The 15,539-nt window shown below is 42.7% G+C and overlaps 1 protein-coding gene across 1 annotated transcript; it reads left to right on the forward strand.

Annotated features, from left to right (window-relative positions):
• The first annotated feature begins 2 nt into the window (after positions 1 to 2).
• On the forward strand, positions 3 to 3,066 carry LOC109894469 (ubiquitin thioesterase OTUB2). The gene is made up of 6 exons (XM_020487989.2): positions 3 to 287; positions 412 to 489; positions 1,642 to 1,760; positions 1,877 to 1,961; positions 2,103 to 2,294; positions 2,580 to 3,066. The coding sequence occupies exons 1-6, from the start codon at positions 285 to 287 to the stop codon at positions 2,784 to 2,786; spliced, it is 684 nt and encodes a 227-aa protein (XP_020343578.1). The 5' UTR covers positions 3 to 284; the 3' UTR covers positions 2,787 to 3,066.
• The last annotated feature ends 12,473 nt before the right edge of the window (positions 3,067 to 15,539 follow it).

Consider the following 15,539-nt stretch of genomic DNA (forward strand, 5'->3'; position numbering starts at 1 on the left):
GCAGTTAAACCTCATCGAAGAAGAATGATGCTCGAAAATGAAAGAATTTTAGAATGTCTCTCGATGTTACTTTTCATTCCATTGTCTCTTTGTTGCGTACAACTGTCGTGTTCTGTCTTACCACGCGATTAGCCCGCGAGACAGGATGACAATTCTGAAAACATTTACATCTGTTTCTACTTAGCTAGCTAGCTCTCTAACCATGTTTATCTTTGTAGCATGCTAACCTAGCCTCATCAAGGTGGAAAGAAAATAATTCGACTATTCTTTGAGACGCCTCAAGTATGGTAATGTTATCTTTAAGCAACAACAAAAATGATTTAACGTAGGAATTAACAAAGTATTATGTTTTACTATTGTCACTACACGATTTATATTAGATTTAATTTAGCCAATGACTGTTCTTCACAGACGGAACCAGGACAGTTTGTTTCAAGTAGAGAAGAAATATCTACATATCTGCTGGAGGTGGAAGCTGCAAAGTATCGGGTAATAATGCCTATTCATATAGCTATTGAAAAAGGCTCACAAGAGCATGTGAATTCAAGTTTGGACTATATTAGGCTATTAAACACAAAGCTCAATGTTACATGTCTGCTGTGGGATCTCTGACATCTTTGGATAGATATTCCTTGGATATTTCAAAACAAATAGAATTACACTGAACAAAAATATAAAAACACAACATGCAAACCATTTCAATGATTTTACTGAGTTGTATTTCAATTTCCTTATAATACGCTGTCATACGCGTCGATCCAGAGCATCCCAAACATGCTCATTGGGTGACGTGTGATGAGTGTGCAGGTCATGGAAGAACTGGGACATTTTCAGCTTCCAGGAATTGCGTAAAGATCCTTTCGACATGGGGCTGTGTATTATCATGCTGAAACATGAGGTGATGGATGAATGGCATAACAAGGGGCCTCTCGTAACGGTATCTCTGCATTCAAATTGCCATCAATATAATGCAATTGTGTTCGTTGTCGGTAGCTTATGCCTGCTCATACCATAACCCCACCGCCAACATGGGGCACTGTGTTCACAACGTTGACATCAGCAAACTGCTCGCCCACACGACACCATACAGATGGTCTGCATTCTCTGGCAACAGATGTGGACATTCCTGCTGTCAACATGCCAATTACGCTCTCCCTCAAAACTTCAGACATCTGTGGCATTGTGTTGTGTGACAAAACTGCACGTTTTAGTGTGGCCTTTTGTCCCCAGCACAAGGTGCACCTGTGTAATGATCATTCTGTTTAATCAGCTTTTTAATATACCACACCTGTCAGGTGGCTGTATTATTTTAGCAAAGGAGAAATGCTCACAAACAGGCATGTCAACAAATGTGTGCTCAATTTGAGAGAAATAAGCTATTTGTGCATATGATGGTTTTATTTTTGGGGGGAGGGGGGTCTTTAATATCAGCTCATGAAACATGGGACCAACACTTTACATGTTGCGTTTATATATTTGTTTAGTGTAAATTACATTGTTAAGTAAACTGTAAAGTAGTGTTAACAAATTGTATAATGGATTAACTAGTTACTCAAATACATAGTAATGTAAGATCGTTTAACTAGCCTAAAGTACTTGAATTTGTCAAATTCACCGACACATCTCTCATTTGTTTTGCAGGAGATTTGCAGCCAGTATAAGTACATGAGGAAAATCAGGGGCGATGGTAATTGCTTTTACAGAGCCCTCTGCTTTGGACACCTGGAATCATTGTTACAAAATGATAGAGCTTTGCAAAGGTAAATTCCTTCCTAGTATGCATACATTTTTCCATGTGTTGGACCCTTTACCTGTGTGTGGCTTGGCCACTTCAAAATAATGGATGAAAATGTATACTTTTCTCTCCATATCTCAGATTCAAAGAAACAGTGAAACAAAGTAGCAAAGAATTATTGGCTGCAGGCTTTGATGAGAGCTCTTTCAAAGACATGCTTGACATGGTAAGTTTACATTTAACTTTGTACCGTTTAAAAAATAATCTAATAATGCACCTTCACAATAAAGATGACTAGTCACATTTTCTTTAACTGTCAGACATGTAATTGAAGCCTGTTTTAATTATTGGACAATTCATATTTTAGTTTGTAGGTGTCCTAGAACAATGTGAAGCTGATGAGCAGGGTGACGCGTTGCTCCAGCTCTTTAATGAGCAAACTACCTCCGACAGTATGGTGCAATACCTCAGGCTGCTCACGTCAGCCTACCTGCAAAACCATGCCGACTTCTTCAGCCACTTTGTGGAGGCACCCAGTCTCAAGGTTTACTGCACTCGGGTCAGTATGAGTTGTGCTCAAGACCATATTGCAGTTAACTTCTGTTTTATTAATGTGCTATGGAAGTATGCCAGATGCTGCTGATACTTTTCTCCAAAGACAATCAGACTCAGAGTCTCACCACTCAAAACTAATGTCTGAAAGTATTCTGCTGCTATCTAGTGGTGGTGCAATTAATGGAAAATAATTTGTGTTTTAGGGAGCAATCAAGGACATGCCGATTTTTTGGTAGCCTCTGTTTCTGCTTGGGTATATACTTACAATGTCCATTCTTGCCTTATCCAGGAAGTGGAAACCATGGCGATGGAGTGTGATCACGTAGATATTCTGGCTCTGTCGGAGGCCTTAGGAGTTAGCATCCACATTGCTTCCGTGGAGGGGGGAGACGGACACCGCCTGGCCCACCACACGATTCCAGAGGGAGCGGAGCCCTGCCTACACCTCCTATACAAAACAGCCCACTATGACATTCTCTACCCACATTGCCATTGAGGTGCTTTATGAAGGCCTCCACTTATCTCAGGTTTACCGGTAGTTAAGTGTTCAAATAAATGTACATTGTGATTAAGAAGTTTCTCAAACAAAAATGTTTCTAGCATTGTTTTGTAATTTACAGTGAACGCATATGCGGTAGACTCCGCTCGACTTTCTTGAATGTCCAAAAAAAAGTATTTATTCAAAAACACGACTGATATCTTCTAAAATCATTTGTGAAAATGTTAATAATTGCACTGTATTTCCATTTATATAAATTCAATCTCAAACATTCTAATTGAGACTACAATCATTTTTAACACTGCTGCTGCTGCTTTTTCTTTTGTTTCCATCTTTTCTTCTGATTGGAGACACTGGTCAAGGCCGTTTCCTAAGCATGTAGGGGCATGTTGGGCAGGGAGAGCTTACCCATCTGTGTGGGGTACTTGGTCTTCATCACATTCTTGAATACAGGCTGAGAAATCAGGTGTTTCAGGCGCATCTTCATGACCTTCACCATCTTTTGCTGCTGCCCGTCATCCTCCTCATCCTTCCTCCCCCCTAAAAAAAACTAAATGTCAGTTTACTCTGATCTATTTATGCAAGGCCCTCTTATTTCTGTGTTTCTCATGGGGCAACCTCCCACTCCTAGATAACTCATTTAATTATGTAGCCTTACCAAGCAAAACATCATCCAGGTCCACCTCCACCTCCAGAGCTTCTGCTGCTTGCTTAAACCAAGAGTTGTGCTGCTTCTCTGCTGTTGTGGAATTCAATCTTCTCTACCTTCCTGGCCATGTTGACTCGCTCCTGTCAAGGCAGATATGAAATATGGTACAATGTTGTTTTATGTCATGAAAGATGAGTAAGTCTGTGCAGCTCCTAGCTTAGATCGACCATCGTGATCAAATACAGGTGCCTATGAAATCTATTAATTTGCTTGTAATTTCCGGTCACAACTTGCAGACTTGTTTACGTGCTGTTGTGCATCTTAATGCAAAGCTTACTTTATTACCTGACAACTTTACGTTTTTTACTTTTTATATTTTTAGTTTTTCCATCACTCAACTTTTTTTCAGTCAACTTTTAATCTGGACATGGTTCGTCAGGACTTCCAACATCCGAAGCAAATTGTAACATTAACATGATGCCTTCTAATTGCAGTCGCTGTACTCATAATATACAGGAGAACGATCGCCTTACGGTGAGGATAGCTGTGCTGCAAGCCCAGCTTCAGACGCAATCGTTAGGCAAGGGTAATTTCAGTGTAGGAAAGGATGAAACAGCATCTGTGCCACCAGTAAGTACAGATAGCATAACGATAGCAGATAGTAACGATAGTATAAATCCCCTCGCACGGTCCCTGCAGCCGGACAACTTTCTCATGGCTTCTGGAGGGAAATGCTGTAGGAATGCTCAACCGGTGTCATTCATTCAGCCGACAGAAACGTTCAACCGGTTCTCTCCATTAAGCAGCGAGTCGGAGTCAGAGGCCGAGCCTTCTATGGTCTCTACTCCTCCCGTTACGGGGTCTGAGACACCGAAGGCTCCCACCATTAGCTCTGACAAATTGAAAACCCTAGACATTGTCAACTCCATTACCCGCAGTATTAGACTTAAAATGAATCATCCAGCGATCATACACTGTTTACCAGGGGGCAGGGCTACCGACGTTAAGGCTAATCTGAAGATGGTTCTGGCTAAAGCTAAAACTTGCGAGTATAGAGAGATTGTTATCCATGGCGGCACCAACGATGTTAGGATGAAACAGTCAGAGGTCACCAAGCGCAACATAGCTTCAGCGTGTAAATCAGCTAGAAAGATGTGTCGGCATCAAGTAATTGTCTCTGGCCCCCTCCCAGTTAGGGGGAGTGATGAGCTCTACAGCAGAGTCTCACAACTCAATCGCTGGTTGAAAACTGTTTTCTGCCCCTCTCAAAAGATAGAATTTGTAGATAATTGGCCCTCTTTCTGGGACTCACCCACAAACAGGATCAAGCATGGCCTGCTGAGGAGTGACGGACTCCATCCTAGCTGGAGGGGTGCTCTCATCTTATCTACCAACATAGACAGGGCTCTAACTCCTCTAGCTCCACAATGAGATAGGGTGCAGGCCAGGCAGCAGGCTGTTAGCCAGCCTGCCAGCTTAGTGGAGTCTGCCACTAGCACAGTCAGTGTAGTTAGCTCAGCTATCCCATTGAGACCGTGTCTGTACCTCGACCTAGGTTGGGCAAAACTAAACATGGCGGTGTTCGCCTTAGCAATCACTAGGATAAAGACCTCCTCCATTCCTGACATTATTGAAAGAGATCGTGATACCTCACATCTCAAAATAGGGCTACTTAATGTTAGATCCCTCATGTCGAAGGCAGTTATAGTCAATGAACTAATCACTGATCATAATCTTGATGTGATTGGCCTGACAAACATGGCTTAAGCCTGATGAATTTACTGTGTTATATGAGGCCTCACCTCCTGTTTACACTAGTGACCATATCCCCCGTGCATCCCGCAAAGGCGGAGGTGTTGCTAACATTTACGATAGCAAATTTCAATTTACAAAAGAAAAAATTACGTTTTCATCTTTTGAGCTTCTAGTCATGAATTCTATGCAACCTACCCAATCACTTTTTATAGCTACTGTTTACAGGCCTCCTGGGCCATACACAGTGTTCCTCACTGAGTTCCCTGAATTCCTATCGGACCTTGTAGTCATAGCAGATAATATTCACATTTTTGGTGACTTTAATATTCACATGGAAAAGTCCACAGACCCACTCAAAAAGTATTTCGGAGCCCTCATCGACTCAGTGGGTTTTGTTCAACATGTCTCTGGACCTACTCACTGCCACAGTCATACTCTGAACCTAGTTTTGTCCCATGGAATAAATGTTGTGGATCTTAATGTTTTTCCTCATAATCCTGGACTATCGGACCACCATTTTATTAAGTTTGCAATCGCAACAAATCTGCTCAGACCCCAACCAAGGAGCATCAAAAGTCGTGCTATAAATTCTCAGACAACCCAAAGATTCCTTGATGCCCTTCCAGACTCCCTCTGCCTACCCAAGGACATTTGAAGAACTCAATTTAACCTTGCACAATACCCTAGATGCAGTTGCACCCCTAAAAACTAAAAACATTTGTCATAAGAAACTAGCTCCCTGGTATACAGAAAATACCCGAGCTCTGAAGCAAGCTTCCAGAAAATTGGAACGGAAATGGTGCCACACCAAACTGGAAGTCTTCCGACCAGCTTGGAAAGACAGTACCGTGCAGTATCGAAGAGACCTCTGCTCGATCATCCTATTTTCCCAACTTAATTGAGGAGGATAAGAACAATACAAAATGTATTTTTGATACTGTCGCAAAGCTAAATAAAAAGCAGCATTCCCCAAGAGAGGATGGCTTTCACTTCAGCAGTAATAAATTAATGAACTTCGAGGAAAAGATCATGATCACTAGAAAGCAAATTACGGACTCCCCTTTAAATCTGCGTATTCCTCCAAAGCTCAGTTGTCCTGAGTCTGCACAACTCTGCCAGGACCTAGGATCAAGGGAGACACTCAAGTGTTTTAGTACTATATCTCTTGACACAATGATGAAAATAATCATGGCCTCTAAACCTTCAAGCTGCATACTGGACCCTATTCCAACTAAACTACTGAAAGAGCTTCCTGTTCTTAGCCCTCCTATGTTGAACATAATAAATGGCCCTCTATCCACCGGATGTGTACCAAACTCACTAAAAGTGGTAGTAATAAAGCCTCTCTTGAAAAAGCCAAACCTTGACCCAGAAAATATAAAAAACTATCGGTCTATATCGAATCTTCAATTCAGCACGGTTGCTAGGAAAAACTCCCTAGAAAGGCCAAACCCTAGGAAGAAACCTAGAGAGGAACCAGGCTATGAGGGGTGGCCAGTCCTCTTTTGGCTGTGCCGGGTGGAGATTATAACAGAACATGGCCAAGATGTTCAAATGTTCATAAATGACCAGCATGGTCAAATAATAATAATAATAATCACAGTAGTTGTCGAGGGTGCAGCAAGTCAGCACCTCAGGAGTAAATGTCAGTTGGCTTTTCATAGCTGATCATAAAGAGTATCTCTACCACTCCTGCTGTCTCTAGAGAGTTGCAAACAGCAGGTCTGGGACAGGTAGCACGTCCGGTGAACAGGTCATGATTCCATAGCCGCAGGCAGAACAGTTGAAACTGGAGCAGCAGCACGGCCAGGTCGACTGGGGACAGAAAGGAGTCATCATGCCAGGTGGTCCTAGGGCTCAGGTCCTCCGAGAGAGAGAAAGAAAGAGAGAATTAGAGAGAGCATATTTAAATTCACACAGGACACCAGGTAAGACAGGAGAAGTACTCCAGATATAACAAACTGACCCTAGCCCCCCGACATAAACTACTGCAGCATAAATACTGGAGGCTGAGACAGGAGGGGTCAGGAGACACTGTGGCCCCATCCGATGATATCCCCGAACAGGGCCAACCATGCAGATTATAAACCCACCCACTTTGCCAAAGCATAGCCCCCACAGCACTAGAGGGATATCTTTAACCACCAACTTACCATCCTGAGACAAGGCCGAGTATAGCCCACAAAGATCTCCGCCACGGCACAACCCAAGGGGGCGCCAACCCAGACAGGAAGATCACATCACATCAGGATCATGGGGATGGCGAAAGACTGTGTCTTACCACTACCCGTCTCGGCGGCCCCAACAATGTCCATATGGTCTCTGATAGCAGGTGTCAATGCCAGAGCTTGAATGGCCGTCGGTGATCCGAATCCTAGACTGCTCAGTGCCTCCAACACTTGATCCGAGACAAACAGATCCTTCCACGCTGTCACATCTGAGTTTTGGTCAGAACCAGAGCGTGCCGCATTGGTCCAATTCTTTGCTTTCTTTTTGGAGAGTTTAGCCACTTTGCATTGAGGGGGTAACTCTGTCTGTTGCTCATGTTCTATCTGGGACTCTGGGATGGTCTGCTTTTCCACAACTCTATTTTTCCGCTGTTTGCCATCAGTCTTTGGATTGTTTGATTGTGGCTGAGCATCCTAACAGCATTTTGTGACAGTTTCTTCAGGGGCTTCTTCCTCCTTGACAACTTTCTCTGAACCATTTCCAAGGTTTTGGACCTTGTTACTCACCTCCTCACTTCACTGTCCTCAGAGAGGTCATCCTGTGTGGTTGGGTCATTTTGTTGGGCTGTTTTCTTCTTATTCTTCTTCCTCTCAGCTGTTTTTTCAGACGTTTCATTTTTGTCACTACCTCCCTTACATACCTCTTCCCGTTTCCCTCCATCCATCTCCCTCACTTGCTTGCTTTTCTTTTCTTAGCTTTCTTCTCTCTTCTTTTGGTATTTTTCTGCTTTAGCTTCTTCCTTGGCAGAATCTATCAGTCTGTAGTCTGTCAGCTCCTCAAAACAGACCAGTCCCCCGATACACAAACCAACCAAGCCACACTGCTTCTTCACACAGCACGCATCCAACCCGGAAGCCAGCCACACCAATGTCTCAGAGGAAACACTGTGCACCTGGCAACCACAGGGGTCGCTGGTGCGCGACAAGGATATCCCTACCGACCAAACCCGGACGACGCTAGGCCAATTGTGCGTCGCCCCACGGACCTCCCAGTCCCACTCCCGGCTGGTTACGACAGAGCCTGGGCGCGAACCCAGAGTCTCTGGTGGCACAGCTGACGCTGCAGTACAGCGCCCTTAACCACTGCGCCACCCGGGAGGCTGAGCGTGCATTTTTAATCTGACTCTTGTTGGACTTCATTTTCCTATGAATAGATAAGAACAGTTCCACTGTTGACACGATGATGACTGCATTAATGATGAACAGTACAATGTAAATAATTGCGGTGTATTCCAATTAGATATTTTGATCTTAGTACAGTACTTGGACCAGGCTAGATTGTTACAAAACGTGTCTATACATTTCAGTCATTAAGCACACTCCATTACTGGGAGTTACAGGTTTGCCTATGCAAAACATCACCAGAGATGTTTTACCTTCTTAGGGTTTTTCAATTTTTTCAAATTTTTTCAAATTTTCGCCTAAATGACATAACCAAATCTAACTGCCTGTAGCTCAGGCCCTGAAGCAAGGATATGCATATCCTTGGTACCATTTGAAAGGAAACACTTTGAAATTTGTGGAAATGTGAATTGAATGTAGGATAATATAACACAATAGATCTGGTAGATGAAAATACAAAGATAAAAAACAACCTGTGTTTTTATACGACCATCTTTGAAATGCAAGAGAAAGTTCACTTATAGCCATCACTCTGGTTGTAATTCCGATAGTGTCCACAAGATGGCAGCAGTGTATGTACAAAGTTTCAGATGGATAACTTGGAGTATGACTGATCCTCAAGCCTTTTAGTGTGAAGTCCCCAGGTACATTTGGTCAAATCGTGAAGGAGACGTTCGCATTCATATTCCATTTTTCTGCAAGAATATTGTCAAATCTGTATACTTGGACTTTGACTTAGCTCCCAAGTATTAGCAGCCGTATTATAAGTTCAACATTTGCAAAGCAACCAGTTTTCATAACTCCGAATATCCTTATCATTTTTGTTTGAAAAGGCATGCTGTCACACAAGGTTAGAAGCTACATTTTACGACATATACATGATGTGGCAATGAGTTAGTAGACAACATGTATCAGATAGAGATGATGTGATGATCCGTTTCCACCATTATTTTGGGGGGATTATTTTAGCTGTTAAAGGACTATTTGTTTAATTATACACAGGTTATGAAATGACTACATGTGTTTTATTAAATTGTATTTTAAAACTAGATTAGTTATTTTCATCAATGATGATGAGTATGTTTAGGTTACTGTATTGAAGCCAACTTAATTGACATTCCAATAAAAAAGAAATAAATAAATACAATTGTAAAACAAAAACAAAAAATATATACATGATTTCTGGATACTCCCATAAAGCCCAGCTCATTGGCTATCTACGGTGCCTTGCGAAAGTATTCGGCCCCCTTGAACTTTGCGACCTTTTGCCACATTTCAGGCTTCAAACATAAAGATATAAAACTGTATTTTTTTGTGAAGAATCAACAACAAGTGGGAAACAATCATGAAGTGACATTTATTGGATATTTCAAACTTTTTTAACAAATCAAAAACTGAAAAATTGGGCGTGCAAAATTATTCAGCCCCTTTACTTTCAGTGCAGCAAACTCTCTCCAGAAGTTCAGTGAGGATCTCTGAATGATCCAATGTTGACCTAAATGACTAATGATGATAAATACAATCCACCTGTGTGTAATCAAGTCTCCGTATAAATGCACCTGCACTGTGATAGTCTCAGAGGTCCGTTAAAAGCGCAGAGAGCATCATGAAGAACAAGGAACACACCAGGCAGGTCCGAGATACTGTTGTGAAGAAGTTTAAAGCCGGATTTGGATACAAAAAGATTTCCCAAGCTTTAAACATCCCAAGGAGCACTGTGCAAGCGATAATATTGAAATGGAAGGAGTATCAGACCACTGCAAATCTACCAAGACCTGGCCGTCCCTCTAAACTTTCAGGTCATACAAGGAGAAGATTGATCAGAGATGCAGCCAAGAGGCCCATGATCACTCTGGATGAACTGCAGAGATCTACAGCTGAGGTGGGAGACTCTGTCCATAGGACAACAATCAGTCATATATTGCACAAATCTGGCCTTTATGGAAGAGTGGCAAGAAGAAAGCCATTTCTTAAAGATATCCATAAAAAGTGTTGTTTAAAGTTTGCCACAAGCCACCTGGGAGACACACCAAACATGTGGAAGAAGGTGCTCTGGTCAGATGAAACCAAAATTGAACTTTTTGGCAACAATGCAAAACGTTATGTTTGGCGTAAAAGCAACACAGCTCATCACCCTGAACACACCATCCCCACTGTCAAACATGGTGGTGGCAGCATCATGGTTTGGGCCTGCTTTTCTTCAGCAGGGACAGGGAAGATGGTTAAAATTGATGGGAAGATGGATGGAGCCAAATACAGGACCATTCTGGAAGAAAACCTGATGGAGTCTGCAAAAGACCTGAGACTGGGACGGAGATTTGTCTTCCAACAAGACAATGATCCAAAACATAAAGCAAAATCTACAATGGAATGGTTCAAAAATAAACATATCCAGGTGTTAGAATGGCCAAGTCAAAGTCCAGACCTGAATCCAATCGAGAATCTGTGGAAAGAACTGAAAACTGCTGTTCACAAATGCTCTCCATCCAACCTCACTGAGCTCGAGCTGTTTTGCAAGGAGGAATGGGAAAATATTTCAGTCTCTCGATGTGCAAAACTGATAGAGACATACCCCAAGCGACTTACAGCTGTAATCGCAGCAAAAGGTGGCGCAACAAAGTATTAACTTAAGGGGGCTGAATAATTTTGCACGCCCAATTTTTCAGTTTTTGATTTGTTAAAAAAGTTTGAAATATCCAATAAATGTCATTCCACTTCATGATTGTGTCCCACTTGTTGTTGATTCTTCAGAAAAAAAAAATACAGTTTTATATCTTTATGTTTGAAGCCTGAAATGTGGCAAAAGGTCGCAAAGTTCAAGGGGGCCGAATACTTTCGCAAGGCACTGTATCTAGCTTTGTTTGACCCCGATTGGTGCTTATTTGACAAAGATAGCCGTTCAAGTGATGGCCGCCCGCGTCATCGGCGTGCCATGAAGGCGTCGCTCTCTGATCAAATATGGTGTCCTATAGGATATACTACACCCTTAATGAAATAGTGAAGTCTTGTTAACTTCTAGGATCTCTGAGGAATAGATACGAACGTGATTTGACTCCTTGAAACAATGTTTAGAGTGAGGTTTTCACAGAAACCTTTCATTGCAAATTGAACGAGTGGAAATACAAAATCAATCATTCATGCTATACGGACCTTTTTAGGATATGAAAAATTATTTTATCTAACAACACGACACTTCATGTTATCTCTGGGACCATTTGGATGATAAATCAGAGCAAGATTTCAGAATGTAAGAACACATTTCACCTTCAGAGGTGAATGTACCAAACCTATCGCGGTGAAAAACTCTCCTCAAACAATAGCATGGCATTTTTTCACAGTAATAGCTACTGTAAAATTAGACAGTGCAGTTATATTAACAAGAATTTAAGCTTTCAGCCAATATAAGAGACTTCTATGTACAGACATTTGTTGTTTCTCTAAAATCTACGATCTTGACATAAGAAGCTGAATGATTTACAACTGTCCCGTTGACGTGACACCAAACTTAACTATCCTGGTATTGGCGATACTATCTTCATTCTCGATTCAGCCAAACATGTATCTCCTAAAATGTACATGTCCAGTTGCAAGTGGTGCGTTTTAATTTAGAAAATGCTCCTTTAAAATAAATAAATTGTTTTTCTACATGAAGTAATCCAACAATGCGTGTGCCACCATCTTCTCTATTTCAAATCTTCTCTCGTTGATTGAGACAGGTGAGGTCCACCCCAAAGGGCCCCATGTCATGATGAAACTCACCTGTCTTGAGCATTGAGAGAAGCTTTGAAATAGAATTATGGTGGCGTACACATTGTGGACAGACATTTTAGATACATGTTTGGCTGAAGCAAGAATGAAGTTAGTGTAACGACTCTGGCTTTATAAGCGCGGATATCGACTCTGCTGCTCGAGCACGCTTTTGGTGCACAGTCGATAGAGCGCTGGACTTCGGGCTAGAAGGTCGAGGGTTCGAGACCTGCTCCCTGCCTGTTTAATTACAATAGTATTACCGGGTTAGTTAAAATCTCTGGCAACGTTTAGTATAGGCAAACCTGTAATGCTTTGTAGGTTAAAAGTAAAACCTTGGCTCTAGCCTTAACAGGAAGCCAGTGTGGAGAGGCTAGAACTGGAGTCATATGATCGAATTTTGGGGTTCTAGTCAAGATCCTAGCAGCCTATCCGATTTGGTCCTGCCGTACATACCTACACTTTCGCAAGATCTTCTTATTGTCCCTAGACTTTTTAAGCAAAGAGCTGGAGGCAGGGCACTGGAGTAACAAATCTCCCTTGCTGTCTCCCCTCTCTTCACTGGATTTTCTGCCTATTAGGGGGACTGTCCCTAAGAGGGGTGAGTCACATAATGCCAGGCTTTTGTCACTATACTCAACTTGGTTGAGTCCCTGAAGTGGTTTTGCACCCCCTTCGGGCTCATGCAGTGGAGGAGATATTTTGTATTTATTTTACCCTTATTTAACTAGGCAAGTCAGTTAAGAACAAATGCTTAATTTCAATGATGACGTAGGAACAGTGGGTTAACTGCCTTGTTCAGGAGTAGAATGACAGATTTATACCTTGTCAGCTCGGGGATATGAACTTTTGGTTAGAAGTCCAATGCTCTAACCACTAGGCTACGCTGCTGCCCCTAGGCTACGCTGCTGCCCCATTTTTGTGGGCTATACCCAGCCTTGTCTCAGGGTAGTAAGTCGGTGGTCTGTTGATATCCCTTTAGTGGTCTGGGAGCTCTGCTTTGGCAAAGTGGGTGGGGTTATATCCTGCCTGGTTGGCCCTCTCCGGGGGTATCGTCAGACAGGGCCACAGTGTCCCTCGACCCCCCCCCCCGCCTCCCCCTGTCTCGGCTTACAGTATCTATGCTGCAATAGTTTATGTGCCGGGGGTTAGGGTCAGTCTGTGAAATCTGGTGAAATTCTCCGGTCTTACCTGGTGTCCTGTGTGAATTTCAGTGTGCTCCCTCTAATTATTCCATCTCTCTCTCTCCATCTCTCCCCTCCCGGAGGACCTGAGTCCTTGGACCATGCTTCAGGACTACCTGGCCTGATGACTCTCGGATGTCCCCGTCATCAGTCCACCTGGTCGTGCTACTGCTCCAGTTTTTTCTGTTTTGCCTGTGGCTATGGAACACTGACCTGTTCATCAGACGTGCTACCTTGTCGTGCTTCTGCTCCAGTTTCAACTGTTCTGCCTGCGGCTATGGAACCCTGTCCTGTTTACTGGACGTGCTACCTTGTCCTGGACCTGATGTTTTCAACCCTCTCCTGCTCTCTCTCTCTCTCTACCGCAACTGCTGTCTCGACCTCTGAACACTCGGCTATGAAAAACAAACTGACTGAGGTGCTGACTTGTTGCACCCTCTACAACCACTGTGATTATTATTTGACCCTGCTGGTCGTCTATGAACGTTTGAACATCTTGAAGAACGATCTGGCCTTAATGGCCATGCACTCTTCTAATCTCCACCCAGCACAGCCAGAGAGAACTGGCCACCCTTCAGAGTCTGGTTCCTCTCTAGGTTTCTTCGTTGGTTCTTGCCTTTTCTAGGGAGTTATTCCTAGCCACCGTGCTTCTATATCGGCATTTCTTGCTGTTTGGAGTTTTAGGCTGGGTTTCTGTATAAGCACTTTGTGACATCTGCTTATGTAAAAAGGGTTTTATAAATACATTTGATTGATTGATTGAGATGTAATTACTTTTTCAGCCATCTGTGTCCCACCCTAAGTCTAGTAAAGGTGTCCTCCTCTCTTCTGTCTTGTGCTGTCTTCCTCCCATCCCAGACTTTTCTCTGTATTTGGAGAAGCAACCTGGACTCAGGGGTGGACGTAACATAGTAAACATAAATCCGGGACACTCCAATCAGTATGATATGTTACGTTTCGTATGGTATGTATTAGTTTGTGGATGTCCATCATCCATTTTGTATGATATTGTACGAATTACAATTCGTATGATACGTTACAAATTGCAGTTGGTACAATATGTTACACATTTGCAAAACATATGATATGGTACGAATTCCAATTTGTTGTTGCTAACGTTAGCTTATGGCTAACGCTAACATTAGCTTGGTGGTTGATGTTAGCTGTGGTTAAGGGTTAAGATTAGGAGTTAGGTTAAAGGGTTTTAAGGTTAGCGTTAAGGGAAGTGTTAGCTAACAAGTAGTAAGTAGTTGCAGAGTTGCAAATTAGCTAAATTGCTAAAGTTGTCTGTGATTAGATTTGAACACACAACCTTTGGGTTGCTAGACGTTCACGTTAGGTGACCTTCTGTCTTATGTACCCATTCCAAATGTAACATTTCATACTAATTTGAGTGTCTCGTATTTACATTTTACTATGTTGCGTTTAGTTTATGAGACCAGGCAGGGAAGAGATGCATGCCCTTAATGTCTCTATCCCACTGCTCCTGCCATCTCTGCACCACCACCGTCCATATCAGGCCGTTTGCCTCATTGAAACTTCAACGTCCACCTCCTCACTGCTAAGGGCCTGTTTAGCCAGAACATCATCTGCCTCGTTCCCCTCTACCCCCACATGGGCTGGGACCCAACTAATCCTCATCTTTATACCCATCTGTCTCACCCAGCCATGGGTTTGTAGTACCTCATACAGCAGGTTTTGTCTGCTACAAGAGCTAAAGGACTGCAGACTCATCATAACTGCAAGAGTCAGAGCAAATAACTACTCTGTCCAGCTTGATTTCCTCCACCGACTGCAAGGCCCAACAGTACAGCCAGCCAGGTAGTCTGTAATAAGTTTCCTGCCACCCCACATTGTGATCACGTGGTTTGAAAAACATTGTTAGTAACCACCAGGGTCATATACAGTCATTGGTAACCACTCAGCTTGAGCAGAGGTTCTTGATGGAATGTGAGTCTGAGTTATGGAATGTTGGTCAGATTTGCTTAATTTCTAGGACAATATGTGATTCATGGATTCAGGATTGAAATGTTCATGTTATTGTTAGTCTATATTAGGAAGATCA

This window comes from Oncorhynchus kisutch, linkage group LG7 (assembly GCF_002021735.2).
Source record: "Oncorhynchus kisutch isolate 150728-3 linkage group LG7, Okis_V2, whole genome shotgun sequence".
NCBI lineage: Eukaryota > Metazoa > Chordata > Actinopteri > Salmoniformes > Salmonidae > Oncorhynchus > Oncorhynchus kisutch.

Coding starts and splice junctions, on each gene's coding strand:
- LOC109894469 (XM_020487989.2), top strand. Junction 1,962..2,102: donor TCAAAGACATGCTTGACATG/GTAAGTTTACAT, acceptor TTCATATTTTAG/TTTGTAGGTGTCCTAGAACA. Junction 2,295..2,579: donor TCAAGGTTTACTGCACTCGG/GTCAGTATGAGT, acceptor TGCCTTATCCAG/GAAGTGGAAACCATGGCGAT.